The 23,317-nt window shown below is 36.0% G+C and overlaps 1 protein-coding gene and 4 long non-coding RNA genes across 9 annotated transcripts in view; 2 read left to right on the top strand and 3 right to left on the bottom strand.

The window, feature by feature from the left end:
* Window positions 1-23,317, top strand: part of LOC126926806 (uncharacterized) — a 39,563-nt gene that overhangs the window by 3,716 nt on the left and 12,530 nt on the right. The window contains exons 1-2 of one of the 4 annotated variants that reach the window (XM_050743178.1): window positions 19,920-20,604; window positions 22,731-22,897. The exons of 1 other annotated variant lie outside the window; for it this stretch is intronic. In XM_050743178.1, the coding sequence (XP_050599135.1) occupies window positions 20,544-20,604; window positions 22,731-22,897 (228 nt within the window). In that variant the 5' untranslated portion in view covers window positions 19,920-20,543. Of the gene's footprint in view, window positions 1-19,787; window positions 20,605-22,730; window positions 22,898-23,317 lie in introns of those variants that run through there. 2 more of the 4 variants (XM_050743179.1, XR_007714878.1) reach the window with 2 other exon arrangements.
* LOC126926861 (uncharacterized) lies at window positions 4-952 on the bottom strand. 2 transcript variants are annotated; one of them, XR_007714957.1, is made up of 4 exons: window positions 836-952; window positions 655-704; window positions 186-317; window positions 4-103 (listed from the first exon to the last, which is right to left on the bottom strand). It is a non-coding gene; the product is annotated as an uncharacterized LOC126926861 (long non-coding RNA). The 2 variants fall into 2 exon arrangements; XR_007714956.1 differs by lacking the exons at window positions 655-704; window positions 836-952 and having other exon boundaries at window positions 186-648.
* On the bottom strand, window positions 1,495-2,394 carry LOC126926876 (uncharacterized). Its single transcript, XR_007714980.1, has 3 exons — window positions 2,200-2,394; window positions 1,836-2,123; window positions 1,495-1,668 (listed from the first exon to the last, which is right to left on the bottom strand). It is a non-coding gene; the product is annotated as an uncharacterized LOC126926876 (long non-coding RNA).
* Window positions 2,425-2,757, bottom strand: LOC126926912 (uncharacterized). Its single transcript, XR_007715015.1, has 2 exons — window positions 2,664-2,757; window positions 2,425-2,474 (listed from the first exon to the last, which is right to left on the bottom strand). It is a non-coding gene; the product is annotated as an uncharacterized LOC126926912 (long non-coding RNA).
* On the top strand, window positions 16,083-18,174 carry LOC126926902 (uncharacterized). The gene is made up of 2 exons (XR_007715005.1): window positions 16,083-16,468; window positions 17,447-18,174. It is a non-coding gene; the product is annotated as an uncharacterized LOC126926902 (long non-coding RNA).

Genomic DNA, 23,317 nt, shown 5'->3' on the forward strand with positions numbered 1-23,317 from the left:
GACTTTCTGTTTTAATATACTGCGGGCACGAGAAAATATTTGCGCGTGTCCATATTTTCCAATGAACCGTTTTCCTATCAGCTTTTATATTTCAAATCAAATCCTTATAATCGTATGAAAGTACCACTAAATAATACCAAGTTTAATACCTGTATCATGTATTTATATTCATATTATTTAAATACCTTTCGTAGTCACTGTATAACTGCCATCTGTGGATAATACATAATTCTCTATTTATTCCTTCTGTAGCCGATATTGCACGACATGCATTATTTATTGATTTGTACGTGTGTCCACAATAGGTAGATTTCTCTCTATGTGTATTCATAAAAAAAAATTCGTTGAATTCAAATCAGATGATGGAGGAGATTATTTTATTGGACACGTTTATTCTACCTATTCTATCGAGGGTTCGATTTAAACGTTCGATTTAAATGTTAAATAAAAAGTACGGTATATCAAATAAATAGGATTAATTTTTGGATCTACGCTTATCAGATATTTAATACTTCTCTCATTAAACATGTACTACAAATTTACGGAGTTTTAGATTACTTCCTTGTAACATTCTCTCTCTCTCTCTCTCTCTCTCTATATATATATATATATATATGTATTTATATATATATATATAAATATACAAATATGTACATATATGTAAGATAGTAATCCGGGGATAATTCAGGGATCTATTCTGTAGTCTAAAAATCGAGTTTTTATTATGGAGTAAATAATAAAATACAAAAATAAACAACAATTAATATGCGTCTATAACAATAAATAACAATAATTATATAAACGGGAAATAAGAAGTCTTTAGTACAATGTTTACCTGAAAATCGAGAATCGATTTTCAACGTCCTGAGCTACCGATCTTTCTTCTTCAGTCTTTAAAGTTTTAAATAACTATTCCGTAACCTTGTTTGTCTCTAATGTAACTCTCTGTCCGTCCGTTCGGGAAAAACGTGCTTCTTAAAATGATCGTCCATAAAACAAAAGAAGGTCTGTCCGTGAAACACAGCCTGTCGTGCTACCCGTAAAACAAAAAGAATCCCTATCCTACATGAACTCTAGGGAGTTTACACCGCCCCTCGAATGGGGAGTGGAACAGATTCCCTTCAGATCCCCGATTACCGTTATCCACTTCATATATGGAGTTTGAAATCCTTCTTAGAATTATGAAAGGTCCTTTCCTAATTTCTTCCAGCTTATTTCTATTCATTTTTTTTCCGTTATGGGTGAAGACCATATCACCGATTTTAAATTCGTGTTCTCTTCTTTTTTTATCGTATTTTTGTTTGTTGATTTCGAAATTTCTTGTTGAGTTTTTGAATGCTTCTTCTCTGTCTCTTTTTAGGTTTATCTTATTCACCATTATTTCCTTAGGGACGATTTCAATCATTTTTCCATTCAGTAAATGATTTGGGGCAAACCCCGTTACACTGTGTCTGGTGTTATTGTTTTCTTCTACGCTTTCTTCTGTGATTTTTGTCCAGTTTCTCTTATTTTCGTCTGAATTACATCTGATCCTGTTTACTAATGTTTGATTTACCCTTTTGTTCAGTCCATTGGAGGATGGGCAGTCTGTCGAGGTGAAAATTAATTTAATGTTCCTTTTCCTCGTATACTCTTGAATTTCTTTGGATGTCATTACTGGGTATCGGTCTGCAAGGATAATTTTTATGCAATCAGTTTCTCCTGTCGAGTCTATAAGTTTTATGATATCTTCTGTGTGTTGTGTTTTCGATGTGGACATAAAAACAGCCCTTGAAAAATGATCGATGAGTATGTGCATGTATTTCTTTGGTGAGTTGTTATTGGGTGAAATCGACCTGGGAAATTCAGTGCTTCATAAATCACACAAGGTTGTTTCTTGGGCGGTGGCTCTGGCTTTCTGTCCAATCTTGCGTTACTCCCTTGTGTTTTTCTTCCCTTCGTCTGATATTGCCCCAAGAATCCGATTAAGCCATTTGTTGATTGTACTGTTTCTTTATCGATTTTATCTTGAATGTGTATGGGTAATCCAATAACAATTAGATTTATCCCTGTCTCTTCAGAAGTCTTCCTCCTTACTTCCAATATTAATCATTCCTTTTTTATGGCATATTCAGTGAATGAACCTGAAATGTATTTAAAGTTATAAGCGTATCGTACTGCAGACCAACCTTTATTGCCACAGGCTTTTTGAACTGCCACCTTCCAATTTTCCCAGTTGTATTCTTCATCCTTCAGCAGATTTGTCTGGTACCATTCTGATGCTGTTTTTCCCAAATATTTCTTCAAATTCTTGATCCTTTTTTCATCAGTTTGGATTTTGTATTTTTGGTATTCGGTTTCATACTCATATTAGAGTATGGAAGGGATGCGTATGTGAAATATGAATATTTCATACTCCAATCTATGGCTTTTTGCGTTCCATCAAATTGTTTTATGACAAAGTCTGTGCCTTCTCTCTCATGCATGTTTTGTTTCTGGAAGATCTCTAATAATGTTTCTGTTTGAAGATTGGGCTTTTCGATTTCGGTCTTTATTTTCCTTGTGGGGATGATCTCCGATTCTTCTAAGTAAATATCTCGAAACACGAAGTTTAAACTTGTACCGATGTATGACGCTGCCGTTGCGTCATCCATCGTGAGTGCAATGTTTCTGTAATGGCTTACCTTGGTTAAGTTGTTTGCGGCTTTCTTCACTATCGATAAACTGAATAACCGCGGATGATGATCTCTTGCTTGATATTCTGGAGGAAAGACATCATATACTTCATCTTCTGGTTTTCTTATGAATTCTTATGGATTCTATTTTCTCCCCATTGCGTTCTCGTTCACGGCGATACGTAGCTTCACTTTTAACGGCATGGCGTAGTGAAAATCGATTTGTAAGATGGTAATTTGGTGATAATTCATGATCGATTCTGTAGTCTGAAAATCGAGTTTTTATTATGAAGTAAATAATAAAATACAAAAATAAACGACAATTAATATGCGTTTATAACAATAAATAACAATAATTATATAAACGGGAAATAACAAGTCTTTAGTACAATGTTTACCTGAAAATCGAGAATCGATTTTCAACGTCCTGAGCTACCGATCTTTCTTCTTCAGTCTTTAAAATCTTAAATAACTATTCCGTAACCTTGTTTGTCTCTAATGTAACTCTCTGTCCGTCCGTTCGGGAAAAACGTGCTTCTTAAAATGGTCGTCCGTAAAACAAGGGAAGATCGGTCTGTCCGTGAAACACAGCCTGTCGTGCTACCCGCGAAACAAAAAGAATCCCTATCCTACATGAAATCTAGGGAGCTTGCATATATATATGTATCCTTTTAAAATTCTAAAAAATTATACAGATTCATAAAAATATAGTTAAAGACTTTGTAATATAGCGGTTTTTAAATAAATATATATAGTTTTTAAATAAATGTTAAATTTCTTCCGACTATTCGTATCACATTACGATTATGCTCTTTTAGTTCTATAGCTTACGAAGTTAGTTTAGAAGTCGAGGCTTACCTCACAGGCTTACACAAAAGTATTGGTTGAAGTTTTCCTATCAAAAAAAAAAAAAAAAAAGGAAAAAGTTGTAATCGCTTTAATCCACAGGTTGTAGTTAACACGTTTGTGTTTCGATTTAAAAGTTAATTCAATTAATCCATAATATCGAAATGTTGCTAACTGTTATTTTATATTTTTTTTATATTATTTGATATTTAATCGTTTGATGAATACCATAGATATCTGATATTTAATCATTTAGATGAATTTCATAGATATGTAATATTTCATCGTTAGATGCGTTCCATCAAAGTTTAATATTCATCCGCCCACGTACTCTAAGGGAAGATTTCATATAAACTAATATTCATAACGTTTTAAGACATTTATAAAATAATTACGTAACACTTTATGTTAATTTGGAAATTTAAATAAATTAGAGAATTATCAACACCATTCGTTGTTATAACGATGCTTAATAACTCGGAATACAAACAGCTTTCAAGTAATCGGATAAAATTTATCATGCTGCTAAAGTAAAAGTATGATTTATACAAGGTAAAATCTCCTTTGTAAGTAGTGTGATGCTCGTAGTGTCAGGCACACGAAGTATACGCGCATATTATATCACGTAATTTCAGCTTTATTCCATCTCTTAATCGCTTGGTTTGAAGAAGCCGTAAGTAACAAGCGAAGCCATAGCGTAAAATAGTTTTATTAAACTTGTAAACAAATACAAGAAATATAGTCGTAGTATCCAACTGCAAGTTCAAATGCGAAAAATAACGTTCGGGAAAATTTGTGACATGGTGAGAAATTTTATACTCATATCCTAAATTGATAACATATATATTATTTGTAGAAAATTATATTTATTTGTATATATGTAAACATAATATCTATTAATGAAAAAGTTAATTAAGAAATATTCTATTATTATTACTATTCGTATCAATTATTTTTCATTTAATAAATAACTAGTGTACACCAACTCATGTTCATTCTACTGATCTTATTTTTACGGTTCGAAATATATATATCGAATTTCGATTTTCCATCGTGTTTCGCTTATGATTCGTAAATATTAATTAGCATGCGATTAATTGGTGTTATAATTCAGAATGTTCGATATTCATTTACATTTATATTACTTTCACGTTATAGTTAAATATTTAACGTTGGTTAAATATTTTATTATTTGAAGGACCTGTGTCTATACTTCATATGCGACAAAAATTGAGAATTATTCACGTTTTTTAATTTAACGATCCTACTTTTATTTCAATTAAATCTCGATTCTTAAACTTTCATTTATTCGCGTCAAAATTAAATCCTAAGCTTCAATCCTACGCTTCCCTATGTAAAAACCTTTTAATCCTTATTTTTCGAATAGTTTGCGAGAATTGATCTTCGCGCAAGAATTAACGCCACTCAAGTACTAATTGATTCCATCTCCAGAGCGCTTAAGTGACATTCGATTGTCGCTTGAGTAGTTCTTATCCTCGCTGTAAAATACGACAGAATTTCGATTCCTCGATCATTAATTACATTATGAGACTACTTTCTCACGCTTTTCCATTCCACGCCGTGATTCCGCTCGCCTAACTACTCTTTCGTTATAGCGCCGATCAGACTTTCAACAAGGTCACGATTAATCTCGATAATGAAATTTCCATCACTATCGCAATAAAAAAGATTATTCTACGTTAAGCTATATCTTCTTTTTTTAATTGACAGAATGCATCGATACGTTGATCGCCACGTGAATTTTATAGATTTTGGCCAATAGATCGAATAGAAACACAGAGTGTGATTCTACGTGAAAAATAAGAAAGATAGGAAAAACACCTGGTATGATTTATTACAATTAATTTTTTTTCATCCGAGGATCGAAATTGAGGATTTAACCGGTGTACTGAAATTTTTACAAATTTTATTCCACATTTTCCACTCGGTTTTTCACGTAGAATCAGTAATTGCTCGCTTCTGCCGCAATATTTTTCAGCCCATTTACATTATTAAAAGAAACGTTTTACTTTTCCAAGGTATTGTATTACATTCGCGCACTCTTCTCCGACAACGTTACCTAATTCCTTCATATCGTCGGAAATTCCTTGGCCCATTATTCGCGTTTCATTCGTTGGAAACTTGCGTTAATTTGTTCGCCAACTGGAAGTTACATAAGTCCGTCTTTTTTATTTAAGTCCGTCCGATTTTTATTTCCACGAACTGTTAGAATAGGATAAAATTTTGTTGCCATAAATTGTATTTAACACGGAGTTATCAACCACGAGCTATTGTATAAAGCTTATTACTTATTGTATAGAACTTTTACTATATCGTAGATCAATAACGTACTAAGATTATGAAAATTTATGATTTATTTATGACTTATTTATGACTTATTATTTATTATTATAATATTAAGACTTATGTACGCGACTCGAATATTTATGTATTCTCCTTCAATATCCTTAATCCCTTCGATATGACGTATAAAATTTACAAATTGCCATTTTAACACAATTCAAATATAGTTCGCGTGGACTACACGCGAACGATGTGGTTTCGAATTTATTAACTAAGCGTTATACGTTCCTCAATGTGGACATTACTTATGTACATGGAATGTACGATTATAGTTAGAAACGTGGCTGAAAATACAGATTTGTTAATGGTATAAGTTACAGTTGCATAATGATGAGTCATAGCAGAAGAGATTACCATAACTTCGAATATAACTTTTATCGTTACAATTCTATGTTAACGTTGTATTTGCATCTGACAGTTTGTTGAATTGCGTAATATCACGAAGATGGCGAACTAAGTTTAACTTGGTTTAAGAATATAAGTTTAACGATAAGTGAAATCTACCAGTTTCTTCTCTTTTTTCTTCTTTTTTTCTTTTTATTTTGCTTATTTCCTTATTTCGTGAGTTTCGTATAATTCTCATCTATCCAGGAATAATTTAAATGTAGAAAACAATTCAACGAAATGAGAAATATACGTTTGTTTCATGTGCGATTAAAAAATTGCATCCGACGAATTTAATATATCAATTAATAAGTATTATATTTGTTTGGAATGTTATTTCTGCAAAATTGTTTAGAATTGTTCTTTGGATATTTAATAATACGTATCTTGTAAGTTAACGAAGATACTCGTGATTTGTTGTTGTTTTTTTTTTTATTCATTAATGTAATGAATAAAACTTTTACATACTGCTGTGTCCGCTAAAATAAATTCAGATATTATGGAGGTTTCAAATACGTAACGACAAGAAGATATTGTGCCTGGAAAATAGTAGTAAATGTTGAATATGTCGATGTTAAAACGTCTTTAATATATTCGGTATAAATATATCGAATTTAATTTATTTTCAAATTACATTATTATTTAATGCTCGCGATTAACTACCATTTCCAATTACATATTTAATGATGCATCTATTATCAGAACTTATTAAAACATCGCATCTCATCGAAGATCACGTTATTCTGTGATTGTTTCGTACTCGCTACGTTTTATGTACGTACACGTAATGAGAATTAAAATTTATCGAAGGAGGAGCTGCGGTCTGCGAATAATTTTTTAACAAAAGCGAAAAAAAGAATCGTGTTAAATCTAACTAAGTATCTCTGTCTGTTGTTACAAATATTACGTTAAAATTGTGTACGAGACGAATAAATCGTAGAGAAATGGGGAATCGAAGAGGCAATTATGGCATAGAAATTAACAGGAAAAAATAATCTTATCTGTTAATTTTTATAGGATAGTTTGCTTTTTAATTTTTATCTATAGGCATAAGAGTAACCATTAGAAATACTTATAGAAATTTAATGGAATTTTCTGTTAAAATTACATCTACCTTGATTGAAGGAAATTTTAATTAATTTCATTCTTAAAACTCAACGAATCAAAGTAAATGCTTAACATTCGTCATACATTAATTGAATTCGCTAAAATTGATGTACCAAATACATTTCACCATGATGAAAATGTTTTAACGTTTGCATCGATATAATAGCGTTTGTACTGGTGTATTTATCGATGATATGTTTACTTGAAATACGTGAAAACAAAGTATAGCTACAACAGGCTGTGTAAAAACAGAATGTAAATTATTGAACGTACTTTCGTACTGTGACGATAAATCGTGGGGATTGTTAATGAATTATTATGCACTCGGTAATAAAATACGCTTGCAAAATACAACATCTTTTTGCATGGAAGCTTTGATATTAATATTAAATATGCAAACAGGATATACAGCGTGATGAAGGCTATTCATTTAGTTTGCTTATTACTTTATAGAATGTTATAAACGTTAACTTCATATAGTTTAAGAAAATTATCACGGAATACACGTCATGTTGCACATGGAACATTTGCGGTGACATTTCAAAGGCTGATTAACAGAATGTTATTATTGTGCCGTAGAGAAATACGATTAGTGCGCGGAATTTACTCGAAACTATAGTAGAAAAATGGTAATACGGCGTTTATTTAATTAGAATTTCATTTTACGTTTTAATCATTCTTAAGCAACCTTCCTCTTCTATATTTGTAAAAGAGGAAACGAACACCTCGCTTTTTTTCTTCTGGTAACTTCAATCTTGTAATTTTGCTAATAACTTAACGTTATAATAACTAAGATTAATATATTGTATAATAAAAATCCGTAATTCTTTCGAAGATTGACGTTATGTAAGGGTAAAGCTGTAAGTAAACGTTGGTTTATAGATATGAACGTTAACGGTATAGCAAACGTTTATTAAAGTAATAACGCAAATAATAAATGAAACATTTCCTTAAAAATGAAAGCATGCGTTGATCGAATGCAGTTGATTGTTACGTTTGACAGCCTATAAAATTTTTCTGAGAGTCGTGTTAAATAATGAACGTAAAAAATATTACTTTTTGCATGATTTATCATTAAACATGTTTGTTTAATAGAGCGAGCAAAGCAGTCCCGGAAGGATTTGAGTTCTCATCGACCCTTTCTTCCCAGAAATTACGCTCTTGGTGCAACAATTTCAACAATTTTCAGCAGTTGCCAAAATTATTTTAATACAACTTTCAGCTGAAAAATTGTAAGAAATTGTTAGAATTTAATATTAGAAAAAAACGTAATATCGATGTTAAAAGAATTTATAAAGCGACACAGAAAGGACTTATTAATTTCTCGAAAGCAATTGAAAAGAAAAGCATGTTTCTGTTTTTGGGAAGCTTTTAAAGTCAGGTGTTCCATATTAAGTGCAATTAACTTGCAAATATTTATATTTGCGCAGTTCCTTCATTTTGAAATATTCGCAAAATTTGCTGCATATTTCGTGTTCGTTCCATCTTCCGAAATGAAAATAAAAATTTTTATTCAATGTCTGAATATATTTCATTATATTCCATCTTTCTCATGATCGAAAGTTTCTTCTTCTTTTTAATAATTATATCGTAGCAAATACACAAAGATATTCAATTTTGTACGATAAAACAATTTTTACTGTAACATCGTCATTTCACTATTTTATATTTCACTATTTGCAGAAATATTATACTTCAGGTAGTATACATAAAGATGAGACTTTGAAAATATAATTCCAACGAATATCGTCCCAACGAACGTTAATTTAATATTAATAGTTTTCACAACTAACAGTTTAATCCTACGCTCGGTATTTTACCGACGGTAGTTGGTAAGAGAATATTTCTTTTTAAAAAAATTCGTCTCCCTCATGGCTATGTTAAAGAGAATCAATTAATCATTCAACTGCTTCATCATGCTTAATGTGAAAATCGCAGAAAAGTTATAAATACCTGCTATCAATCTTTATACACGTAACAATTGATTTAAATAATTAACTGCATTATATCCAATTATAAATTGCAGAGTACTGATTAATTGCAAAGCGATCATCTGCTATCGCCAAGATATTAAATGAATTAATATCCTCCGTATCGATCAGTAATTTCATTCTCTGTATCTATATGGTGTTTCCTATTAATAAGTTCGCAATTTCACAACTTCCTAAATACGATATTGATATTATATAATCCTACTAGAAACGAAGTACTTTTAATACTTTCCAGATAAATGATTATACACTTTACAAAAGTATCTTTGGTCTGAAAAATCTGCAAATAATCCTTGAATACGTATTCCAGGTAAAATACTCTCGATGTGTATTTTACTCTTCTTTTCTTTTCTTTATTTATTTGTCAAAAAACAAATATATCATTACGTGAAAGTAGCCGATACGATATTTAGAGCATTTCGAAGTTTTCTCTTGGGAGGTTGTAATTCAGAATCCCAAACATTATTGCAGTAAATCCACGAACAATATACTTAGGCAGAGCGCTCAAATGAAAGCAATAACACTTGTCCCTTGTAGAACTGGAATCGATTTCTCTGCGGCTATTCACCCCTATAAAACATGCAACTGCGGCAGTCTGTTGTGAAATGGTCGATGGGGAATTTGTGATTTCAATTTACGATCAATCGTCCGTTATACTTCACGTCGCTAATACGATAAATTTGCGAAGATGTGCAGAAACGGAAAATAGAAAGCGATAAGTTTTATTGCAACGATTAAGCTGCAATTTCCTATAAGTATGCGGAACGCCAAAAGTAAGAAATATAAAAGGCAAATGCTTGCAAGAGAAATGCTTTTCGCAAAAACAAGATATAATAATAATAATATACGTATGTTCGTGCAGTTTGCTACTTTCACGAATACGACTGAATAAACCGAAACGGATAGAGATTTATTTCATCCTCTACGTTTCCTAAACGTTTCATGGACTTTTGCATTTTTAAAATTCCCACAAATGCACGAACATCCGCGATCTAATAATCTAACGATGAGTCCGCTATTTCGGAAGATATTTCTATATTTTGGGTAAATCGTTGCTTTGTAATATTTGACATAAGAGAAGCTCGTTAACGAACGCGTAACGTCGGATATCCACGTTTACCGCGACTCTTTCAGGAGAAGAACTTTGCAGCTAGGAGAGTTTTAAGGAACTTTTAATTTAGAAGAATTTTAAAGAACGACCGTAACATGTATATTCCGACGCAAATGTCGTTCCTGATAGGAGAATCACACAGTCGAGTTCAGCAATCGAATCGATGTTCAACAGACGCGAGGGCAGAAGCAGACGAAGAATAAAGAGAGAATAAACACGCACTCGTTAAATCAGCGCAACGAGTAAAGTAGATCTAGCCATTATACCGTTCTGAAAAGGAAGACGAATGGAAGAGGAAAGGAAGGTTCAAAAGAGCATCGTTCGCTTTGATTATTGACACACGCTCACGCTAATAACGGTCATTGAAAGGCGAACGGAGAATGAGAATTATTGAAACTTGGAAATATCGAAAGCTTGAAGCTTCGCTAATTAAGAGAAGTCAACTGTCATAAACGTCGATGAAGATCCTATCGACGGAAAGTTAGGAAATTTAATCTTTTCCCTTTACGTTTGACTCGAACGCGAACAGTTCGATCTGTTTCTCGTTTGAGGAACGACCTAACGAGTATACAGAGTCTTTCGCGTACATTACTCGTCGGAAGTTTCGAGTCATTGCGCGTTTCATCAAATTTTGCAGAATTTAAAGAATCGAAGACTTCGCTTTGATAAATTTTTAATTAAAGAAACGTATAGTCGAGTGCAGGCGATTATTGCTGATAACTGTAACATTTATTTTAGTAACGAAATTGACAGGAGATTTGGCATAGATAATACAGGAAAAGTATTTTAAGCTTTCCATATACGAGGGAGAAAAAGTTTAATTATTTATATCGTAAAGTGGCGTCAGGGAAAACCGGTGTCTTATTTCATGAATCTGAGTCTTCTATCGAGTAAACGTTCCTCTTTAATAAAATCTATAACGTGTTAGAACGATACAACAATTTTAGTTATTCCGTAGAGTATTACGACAACAGTCTTAGACCATTTGCATGATGATCAGGATCGCATGGTCAAGCAGTAAGTGTCACAGTGTAAAAGAAAAATAGTATCGGTGCATGACGTAGGGATGATGTACGGTGGTAAAGCGAAAGCTGAAGGACATTCGAATAAAAAGAAATAATAAAAAGAAAATAGTTATCGGTTATACAATGTGAACAAAATTACGTACGTGTTTAGAGCAACGACGTTGCCTACTACAGTTGTACGGTAACGAGCCTTTAGAATTTAAAGCCTGGATATTACTCTCGCGATGCTCGTCGATTATACGATGGACATTTTTCTAATAGTTTACAGTAAAAATATTCCTACGTCCAATAGATTGAATTTCAAGTTGAAAAATAATATTAGAAAAGACTGAAAACTTCACGATTCCTAGGATTACAGTTCGTTCGTGAGCGCCGAGGCGTGCAGACGTGCCCGGCAAAGTCCACAAAGTGGCAAGTACCATCCAGTTGCTGCTGAGTGCCGAGACGTGCAGACGTGTGTCCAGTGCCCTGTGAAGTTCACAAAACTCCACGTGACGCCCAGCTGACGAAAGCAAATCCAACTAACCTAGCCAGGGGTTAACAGCCTCTCGACTAGTTCTTTCACACTGAACTAACTAGCTCGATGATGGCTCTATCATTTCCAACAGGCTCCCCGGAGCAAAATTATAACACCGCCATGTTTCCTCCCCCGTGGCAAGAGGGCAACGCAACTATCCTGGTAAATGACCACCACACGAAAAAACGAAAGCTCGAACCGACCAAGACAAATGTAAACAAGATTCAAACCAAACCATCAGCCAGCCAAGTGACTACCTACAATAGATTCTCAATTCTGGAGTCCACGGAAGACTCCATGATTACAACCGAAGAGGTAAATAATCTCCATACTCAAAGAATTCCCCCTCCCCCACCGATATTCATTAACGACGTAATCGACATACAGTCAATGATTAAAACTATCGAAAAAGACATCAGCAAAGAAGACTACAAGCTAAAGATTAACAACAACCAAGTGAAAATACTGCCGTCCCACCCAGACGCCTATAGAAAGTTAACCAAGCTATTAAAAACGTTAAACGCCAAATTCCACACATACCAGCTCAAACAAGAAAGACCATTTCGAGTGGTGCTGCGCAATATCCATCACTCAGTCGATCTAGACGAACTAAAATGCGAACTGTCAAATCACGGCCACGAAGTAACTAACATCAGTAACATTAGGCATAGAATCACAAAAAACCCACTATCCTTATTTTTTATAGACCTAAAACAAAAAACAAACAATAAAGAAATCTACAATATCAATCGGCTGATGAACTCCATAGTTAAGTTCGAGCCACCTCTTGTAAAGAAAGAAATAATACAATGCAAGAGGTGTCAAAGGTACGGTCACACGCAGAAGTACTGCAATCACAACTTCCGGTGCGTAAAATGTGCAGGTAACCACCCCACTGACCAATGCACTAAATCCCCGGAAACCCCCGCCAAGTGTATCCACTGTCAAGGAGAGCATCCTGCGAACTACAAAGGATGCTCAGCCTACAAATCGCTACATAATATAAAGTATCCAAAACTGAGACCCAAGGACATAAACATACATGAACCTAAACCCCAAAAACTCACCACACCAACAGTATCCTATGCGCAGGCAACGCAAGGAAACGTGTACAACTCGAAAACACACAGTGTACACACAGAAAATGGAATTCCCACCCCACCAAGCACTGACAACTTTACCAGACTCGAAAAACTTATCGAGAAGCAAACTGAGCAAATTAACAACTTGCTGTCACTACTCACACGCTTCATGGACAAATTCATAAGCACAGAAGCAAAATAAAACCAATGCGAATAGCTCTGTGGAACGCCAACGGTCTAGCTCAGCACAAAGCCGAACTAGAACTATTCTTAAAACAACAGCAAATCGATGTGATGCTCATATCCGAAACCCACTTCACCGACAAAAACTACCTCAAAATACACGGCTACAACTTCTACCACACCCAACACCCCAGCGGAAAGGCTCACGGCGGCACCGGAATCATAATCAAGTCAAACATCAAGCACTACGAACTCCAACCATTCCAGAAAGACTACCTCCAAGCAACAAACGTAGCAATAGAAGACTGTCATGGTACAATCACCACCTCAGCTGTATACTGCCCTCCCAGACACTCCATCGCCAAAGAAGACTTTGACCACTTCCTGGACACCCTGGGCAGCAAATTCATAGCCGGAGGAGACTACAACGCTAAACATACCCAATGGGGCAGCAGACTGGTCACAGTAAGAGGCAAAAACCTCCTCAACAGCATACTAACCAACAACCTCAACTACCTTACCACGTACGAACCCACACACTGGCCCACCGACACAAACAAAATACCCGATCTCCTTGATTTCTTCATAACCAAAAATATCTCGTCAAGACACGTCCAAATCAATTCCTCGGCTGATCTCTCCTCTGATCATTCCCCCGTGATAGTAACAGTCAGTTCAACTATCATCGAGAATACACCTAATGGCTCCATTCATAACCAACACACCAACTGGCAGCTCTTTAGAGAAGTCTTTACCCACACAACTTCAGCCTCAACCTCACTAAAAACCAATGATGAAATCGAAGCAGCCACGGAATACCTAAATGCGAGCATAATAAACGCTATCCGCGTCTCCACACCGGCAAAAACGTCCACCAGCAACCACGAATACCCCCAGTACATACTAAAAAAAATAGCAGAAAAACGTAGACTAAGAAGGATATGGCAGACCCATAGAACACCGGAGGACAAACGCAAACTAAACAACGCAACTAGAAAACTATCCAAAACCATAAAGAACTACAATAATGACCGTTTTCACAAATATCTCGCCAGCCTGTCCCCCACAGCCGACTCAAACTACTCACTATGGAAATCCTCCAGGAAACTCACGCGCCCCCCACAAATAATACCTCCAATCCGCCGCCCGCAGGGTGGATGGGCGCGTAGCCCTATAGAAAAAGCCAACCTATTTGCCAAACATTTGACTGAAGTATTCCAACCCCATTCCTCCATAGCCGCAGCGGACGTCACCGAATACCTGCACACTCCCTTCCAAATGTCCCCTCCTATTCAACCCTTCACTTCTGCAGAGATCATAGAAGCAATCAGTCGCCTAAACCCCAAGAAAGCAGCAGGTCACGACCTAATAGGAAATAAAGCAATCAAGGAACTCCCCATAAAAGGGATCGCACTCATCGCATCAATCTTCAACGCCATCCTCCGCCTAGAACACTTTCCTAAGGCGTGGAAAATCTCACTAATCACCCTCATCCCCAAACCCGGTAAACCAATATATGAAGCCAGCTCCTATCGCCCAATCAGTCTTTTACCTACCCTGTCTAAACTATTCGAGAGGATGCTCACGAATCGTCTCCTTCCACTCCTAGAAGAATTGAAAACTCTCCCAGATCACCAATTCGGCTTCCGAAAACAACACTCAACAGTAGAGCAAATCCACCGCATAACCCACATGATCAGCCAAACCCTTGAAAAGAAAAAATACTGCTCAGCCGTATTCCTAGACATCCAACAGGCATTCGATAAAGTATGGCATGAAGGGCTACTCTACAAGCTTAAAAAAATCCTACCCCACCCATACTACTCCATCTTAAAATCCTACCTTACCAACAGACAATTCATAGTTAAATGTCTAGGCGCCACTTCCGCAATATTCCCAATAGAATCCGGCATACCGCAAGGTAGTGTCCTCGGACCCCTACTATTCTCCATCTACACTGCCGACTTACCCATATCAAACGAGGTAACAATAGCAACATTTGCCGACGACACAGCACTATTAGCTACCCACGCAGACCCGGCAATTGCCTCATCCACTCTCCAGCGAAGTCTCGACTCCATGGAAAAGTGGTTCCAAAAATGGGGTTTTAAAATAAACGAAAAAAAATCCTCCCATGTAACCTTCACGCTCCGAAAACAAACCTGCCCCCAGGTCACCATTAACAACACAATAATCCCAAGCAAGGACTCCGTAAGATACCTGGGCATGACCCTGGACAGGAGGCTAACTTGGAAAAAACATATCTCGGAAAAAACAAAGCAACTAAAGGAAAAACTAAGAAAATTCTATTGGCTCACGGGCCGACGCTCCAAACTAAACATACAGAACAAAATAACCCTCTACAAAGCCGTAATAAAACCTGTCTGGACCTACGGAATCCAACCATGGGGAACAGCAAGTAACTCCAACATTGAAATACTCCAACGCTTCCAATCGAAAACGCTAAGATCCCTATTAAATGCACCCTGGTATGTTACCAACGAAACAATCCACCGAGACCTCAAGATACCTACAGTCAAAGATGAAATACACAAGTCCAGAAGCAGATATAGCACAAGAGTCAACAACCACCACAACCCACTAGTCACCCAACTACTGGACACGACGGACCAGATCCGCAGACTAAAAAGAAAATACCCACTAGATTAAACCCTTAGTCCTACTAGAATCAACAATATAAAGCTATTATAATCCATGTCATTGTATCACGCCAAATTAAGTTACTGAAAATTCTCAACGAGAATTGATTGTAAATATTCTAATAAATAAAAAAAAAAAAAAAAAAAAAAAAATTTCCACCGTCTAACGAGAAAGACGAAACGGACGTATTCTCGGTGAACGCTTCCCTTTCGCGTCTCTGCCGTTCTTCGAATCGCTCTGCTTCAACGCAGTACAACCAGCCAGCTCTCTCGTTCGACAGCTGACAAATTGCCTGCGTAACTTGTTTGCCGCGACCGCGAGGACTATGTTTTAAGTCGAATGATCGTCAGATGTTACGAACAATTGGAAATTATCTTCATTTCCCATATCGCTGGCCGATGCTCACGATCTGTTCAGTTTGGAAAACATGGAACAGCTCGCTGGACGATTAGTTTGAATTTTACGGAATCGCGTTTGAGGTGGAATATGCCGAGATCGTAGAATCGTTGATGTTCGACTGCTCCCACGAATACTCTGGTGTCTGTACGTTTTATCAGTCGAACCTAACATTTCTCAGTGACGGATAAGTTTCTGTTCTGTCGCGCAACACATCTGCACGCCATCCCGCGCGGCTTGCCAACCAACGGTCTATCTGCCGTCCTTCTAACACTCCAGAGGCCCAAGGACCCACTATAAAGTTGCAATTCTAGCTGCATTGTTCGCACACATGGTCTAAGCACATCTGTTTGCCAGAAAAGACTTTCTAATTCCAGAAGAGTTTTCGGCCGGTTTTTAGAAAGGTCCTTGGGTTTATTATGTGCTCTTAAGAATTACGAAGAAAGCGGAGATATACCTAACGAAAAATCTGAGTTTCCCTGTAAACAATGTCGCCTAGGACCCAAGTTGGTAGGAGGTTTCTTCCTCCTCTCTTCCTTCCTAACATTGGTCCCAACCAATCGACATCGCGGATTGTTGCCCTCACTTTACTAACTAAAAATGTAAGCAACGAATCCGCGTTCTTCGTTCAAAGGGCACACCCATACCAAGCTTTCCTCCGTATTCACATTAGAATAAGCTTCAGAGTTTTCCATCGTCTCTCACGGTGACTAGAGTTCCTGCATTCCCTATAACTCTCACCGTTTCTATATCTCTCAGAATTTCCTACCACAGTCAAAGATCTAACTTCTAACATTAAGTCTCATACCGTGTTACTTTCATATCTATATTATTGCAGCGTGATAAGTTATTAAGTGTTTATATCTATTCAATCGTGTATACTAAGTGTTGGAAATATATATTTTAACTCTGTGAGCCACAGTGTTATCATACCTGAATCACCCCTATTATCTTAATCGAAATACGGGGATCGAACTATTCGTGGTGTCGATCATTCTAATCGTAACGGGAATTTACGACTCCCGTTGACGCGTATTCTAACGACCGCGTCTCCCCGCGATAGCTCGAAAAAACAGTTTCTTTTTAAAAAATCTACACATTCTTTTCTCTGTTCGAATAGAATAGAATAGAATTCCGATAAATAAGAATTTGGTATGAAACTAACAACGTTCCAGTCGTACAGAAAGAAAATACAATTTAATTAAAAACGTGGGAGGTGGTGTAAGAATCGGCGATAGAATTCATCAAGAGTACGTGACGTTGGAAAAGCTACAGTCACAGATGTTAGAAAATGGAAACGTGATATTGAGAATTATGTAAAGCACGTGGATTGCTCGAATGATGGGGTAACTGTGGGGAAACCTTAAATACACTGATGTAATGGGATGGTTTCGTTGTGATAAAGACGATAATAACGACGATTTTATACAAATGGAAACAGCCAGCTAAAACGATAATGGAGAGGCACTTTCCCATGCCGAAGCACCCACGCCACTCGAAAAAGGGGCTTCGATCGTATAAAATTCACCGCGCAAAAGCTCCCAGGTACAGAGAAAATGTAATTTTACGCAGTTATTTCTACCGAAAGAATCATGTGACGTGGTGCTTAAAAAGATATGGAATGTATAAATATTCAAAAAATCAATTTTATAAAATTAAATCTATCGATCCATTAATAGGATTAAAAGAAAGGAATACATCCGAAATGTACACAAAATTGAAGGAAAGGAAGATTTGTATAAAAATTGTAATAATACGATGCAGCAATTTCACGATACCATTTAATTAAAGTGGGTGTATATATTTTTGAGAGCATCCTCTGTATATCAGAAATATATTACGAAATAGAAATATGTTATTACTGGTTTTCCGATGAGAATCCGAAGTGTATCAAAAATTTAATCGGCGTAGATATTTATAGATATTTATTACAGTTGCAATTTCACAGATACAAATATCTTGCGAGTTCTCTCATCGTCGTAATTTGTATCTCCTTTATATACATCGTCTGTCTGAATATTCTTTCTAATATTCTAATTAGACTGTAGATTTTGATGCAAATTCATATTTTTGAGGATATGATTGAAAAGAAAAAAAAAAGAGAAGTAAAGAGTCTTTTGTATATTTTATATTTTCTTTCGTATCACGTGCATTTTGTACAATTTTATTGAAATTGGATTACAAGAGCCAAGCAAATCGAACATCAAACGGACTACGCGTCGTGTGTTACTTTATAGGAAAATCACGACAATGTCTGTAACATTCGTAGTATTTTACGATCCTATCTACGATAGCAATTAAAAGTTCATCAAACAGATGATTACATCACGTACGAGCCATTTGAAAGTCAAATTGTTCCATTTTCCGAAAATTTATTCTTTCTAACTCTTTAAGAGTATTACTTATTAACATACTAAATAATACTTGACTGTTCGAATAGTTTGATGATTTTTGGAAAGTACGTGTCCCTGATAAATATAACTTCTATGCACACTTCCAAATCCGTTTGAAATTTCACCGATACGATCAAGTTAGGCGTGTCTCGCTACAGTGCTGCAATGATCATTTCGAAATGCTTCGTATATCATATACGCAAAAAGTTTCCAGCAACGTTGAAACAGCTTCGCGAGCCACGTGTAATTTATTTATAAAAGACTTTTGCAACTGTCGAGACACCTTGGTATCTGTTAATAATCGTTGAGATATCATTGCAATCAAGTAATTGCACTGTATCATACGTGATAACGAAGTTACTCGATTATTCGAATGGTATGTACTGGGATTAGTTTCGATGGATGTTTGAATGATGACGGAATATTTGGCCAGCATAAGCACTGATCCCTTCCATATCGATCGCGTTTATCGATATTTGATAAAGAGGTCGTTTGCAAATTACATTTACCGTTTAGTGTTGCTCACGAAATTATTCCAACTCTGATACGTGCTTCTTTATAAATATATCGCGTGTGTACGTGTATGTTACATATTATATTACATATCGCATATTACATATTATATTGTATTTTAAGTAACAAGATATTTAGTGCGAGTGTATATTTCGCAGAGATTCCAAAAGTGATTAAACAGTCAATTATCCATCACATCGATGCATCTCAATGTTCAATGGGACAGTATTTAGCGTCTATAACATGTTGAAGATAGCTCTTTATGGTGTATCTCGTGGAGGAAATTAATTTGACGAAATTAATTAAACAGTCAATTATCTGTTGTACCGATACGTCTCGATATTCAATGGAATAATTTTTGATATTTATTGTACGCTCAAAATACCTATCTATACTATGTACTATTTTTCCCCCCAAATATTCGCCACAACTATTTTCTGCCTTTTACATTTGCACTTTCAGGATGATTTCAAATTCTACCAATGTGATCGGCATAGTCGTGTTTCGTTACAAAACGAACAAAATCCCGAAAAGTCTCGTGTAACGGGCTATAGGAGGCGTTGGTGCGTTCTTTAAAACAGAATAACTTTTCAAAAATTGAGTCAAACAATTTGTTTCTTTCCTTTTTTCTTTTTTTTTTTACGAGTTAGAAGAATTGGGAAGATTAACAATAGGTGACGTGTAAAGAAATGTTGAAAGAAGTACAATTAGTCGGAATAGCGAAGAAGAAAGTAAAGGTAGCTTTTTACAACTTTTCTAGCTGGACCTGTAACGAAGATTTAAATAACACATTTCGAAGATTTCCTCTAACTCGTCGAGCAAAATTCAAATGGTTCGGTCCACAGTTGCAGACGAGTTATTTCGTTCGAATGAACGTACGAAACGAAAGATATTTTTACGGCGAGTGTCGGACTATTTTAGCTTTCGAGGCATTGTAAGTTGAATTTTAGTTGCGGTGTCGACAAATCATTGATTCAGTGACAGTGAATTTTCTTTTTTCTGGGTGTGATGCGAATGCGCAGAAACTTTGACGTCAAACGTTCCCGCTGAACGAACAGGACCTTCCGGCTGCCATGGATATTGATTTTCCTTGGGCTTCAAGGTTTCTGGAGCAGCTGTACCCATCCAGCGCAGACTCCGGCTATTCTCAATATGGCTGCCTATTGTACCCAAATCCGCTCGTTTTGCGTCGCAACGCGCTCGCCGCCATACACCAGCATGCGATCAATGCGCCAATGACATCAGCCGATCGCAATTTAAACAGCCGAATTTATTTTCGAATGTGACGCGCTAGACGTTATCAACATGGCCGATACATGTACCCTGTCACGTACTTCCTGATCGTCGCGTCTATCTCCATGGTCGTAAGCATCAATGGTAAGCCTCGCATTTCACTCGCTTTATCGGGCTGCTTAAACCTTCGCCTCTTTAATTCGACGCGTTTCTCACACGTTTCGCCACGAATTAAATTACATTTTTCTGAAATTAAAAATTCGCCGATACGCGTTGTCCATCTTCGGTATTTGCGAGAGAAGAAAACGATTCTTGCGCCTTATTCGTCACGCCGATTTTCACGTCGATACGATTGGAATACCAAAGTTGATCGACTCGACAATGTATTGACCAGTTAGCCGTTGCGACTAATGCGACTAAAATGCGTTAGAAAGGACAAAACAACTACTTTGTTCACGCTGTATTATAGTTTTTTCATAATAATTATTTATATCTCTTCATTTGTTCGTTTTACCTGGTCCTGGCTTCCAAATGGTCGAAACGTCTTCAAATTTACGAATATATTTTAGTTTTCGCTGAAATTGCAGTTTAAACAGCAAAAACTGCTTTTTACGCGTGACGAGTATACTCGTCAAGAATAGGTAACTGGTTAAGACGGAAGATAATTTGCCAGGATAGACAATGGCGGTATTTCGTCTATGAGAATTTTTAATTTGAGGAATTTTTCTTTTAACAAAGAGCGTTTCTGTAATGGAAAATGGAAGTTTCTGTTTCTTCCCATTTTTCTCTTTCTTTCTCCAGGTTCCTTTCAATTACATGGCCCTATTTGTTTTACGAGCAAGTTGCGTTTTAGGAGCATGTTTCGTGGAAGGAGTTTTCACTAGATGTCTGAAGGAACGATGTTTCGTCTATTTATAGCGAAGATCTTCCTCTACATATAAACTGCATATAGAGGAAAGTGAACCTGTTGAAGCCTTCACTCGTAGGTGTTAGCCATTTGTGTTACGAATCGTGTAAACAACGATCATCGTACACGGTGCATTTAATTGACTTTTCTTCCGTGATAAGCTTCGCGATGAATTCTCATTTCGAGGCTACCTTTTTCATTTACCGTCTTGCCTATGTTTCCTATGTATAAAATAAATAATTCATACTGAATACATCTATTTCTATTTTCTCTTTTTCTTTAGATAAGAAGAATATTACAATCAACTTTCACAGAGAATTTTTAACATAAGATCGTCCCAAAAGTGTCTTTTATCTTATAAGGAAATAATAGACGCACAACATTTTTTGTTTTAAATTATTTTATTGAATTACGTTTAATCCATCTTATTCTATTGGAACCAGATGTGAAATAAAACAGTATAATTTTTAACTTCATGAAATATACATAGAATATTTCGTGGATATCGAATCTGCAGTCTTGCGTAGATCCAATTGTCGTATAGATGCAAACGTAGTCGTATACCGTCTGTTTAGTCTTCGGAGATGATCCAATCTGTTAAGAAGCTGAAACTCTAGAGGATTGGTACGATTGGTCAAACTTGCGTGGAAGCGTTTTTCCGAACTTGGAAATATCTTTCATAACTGTAGGTATTTTTAAGTACCCGTGTATGATTTCGTTGATTACCTGCCAATGGATAAGGAATACGTTTGCTGCTCTCGGAATACGTTTAATTGAAATAAATCGAAATAAATTTTTCGTAATTTCCGGATACGTTTACGATATTTTGCTTGCCAAGTCTTACCGTCGGACGTATCGCAAGAACAGCAGGAAAATTTGGCGAAATATCGTTAGAGACGCTATTCGACGGAAAAGCTAAACATCCGAAGAATTCCGTTGTAAATAAGAAACCTAAACCGATGTTTCACCTTATTAGACGATTTCCTCGATGATATCCCTTTCCGCAATCTTCCTAGCAATCTTGTCAACGAACGCGACGAAATTTCATCTTACGCATATCGCCGATGTGTCTGTAAAAGTCAAGACTAATATCTATTTATTTTTACAAAAATGTACAAAAATCTGACGTTAATGAAAGCACGACACATTTGTTTGAAAAATGAAAGAAAGGAAGAAGTAGAAGGAAGTAATTTCTAAGAAATAAAAGAGAGAAAGATGCGAAGCATTAAAAAGTAGACAACGATTTGCCCAACGTCTTACGTCCGATTCCTACGTCGATTTTAATAATCTTTAGAAATCTAGGATAAATCACGATTTCTATTAATTAATACGTATTTGTCGGTTGATTGTGTCCGATGATCAGGCCAACTGTTAACTACGGAACATCGAACTCACGCAGCGTCGGAACGAGCAAACGATTTATGGTGTCATCAGTGTGATACAATGGAAGATGGAGAGAGATGCGCCAATCTGACCGGAAACTTCACCACTTTCGGGCACAAGTGCACTGGTGATAAAAGGACCTGTATGGTAATGACAAATGATAACAGCGATTCAAACGCTTGTTGATTATACACAGGTCACGCACGTGTTTCAGCAGATGTTTGATATTTTGCTTTGATCGCGTGCTTTTAAAGCAAATAGAATATAGCAAACAGCTAGCTAAAAGCGATATTAGTTATCGTCAACACGAGAGCGAGAGAAGGCTGTTCAAGATAAAGTCACAGTTTCATTTCGTTCATAACGCGATTTTAGTGTTTGGAAATGTTCAATATAGTCGATCAATTCAGTTTCATAATAATTACGTACTTTATTGAAATTGAATCCGCTTTATAGGAACATATGTACATGGTGTACACATTTGAGGGAATATGCAAATGCAATTTTTTATTTGTTCTTCTTATTTATTGGTAATCAACAATGATATTGGATATGATATAATTGTACAGT

The sequence above is a fragment of the Bombus affinis genome, unplaced genomic scaffold (assembly GCF_024516045.1).
Source record: "Bombus affinis isolate iyBomAffi1 unplaced genomic scaffold, iyBomAffi1.2 ctg00000059.1, whole genome shotgun sequence".
In the NCBI taxonomy this organism is placed as follows: domain Eukaryota; kingdom Metazoa; phylum Arthropoda; class Insecta; order Hymenoptera; family Apidae; genus Bombus; species Bombus affinis.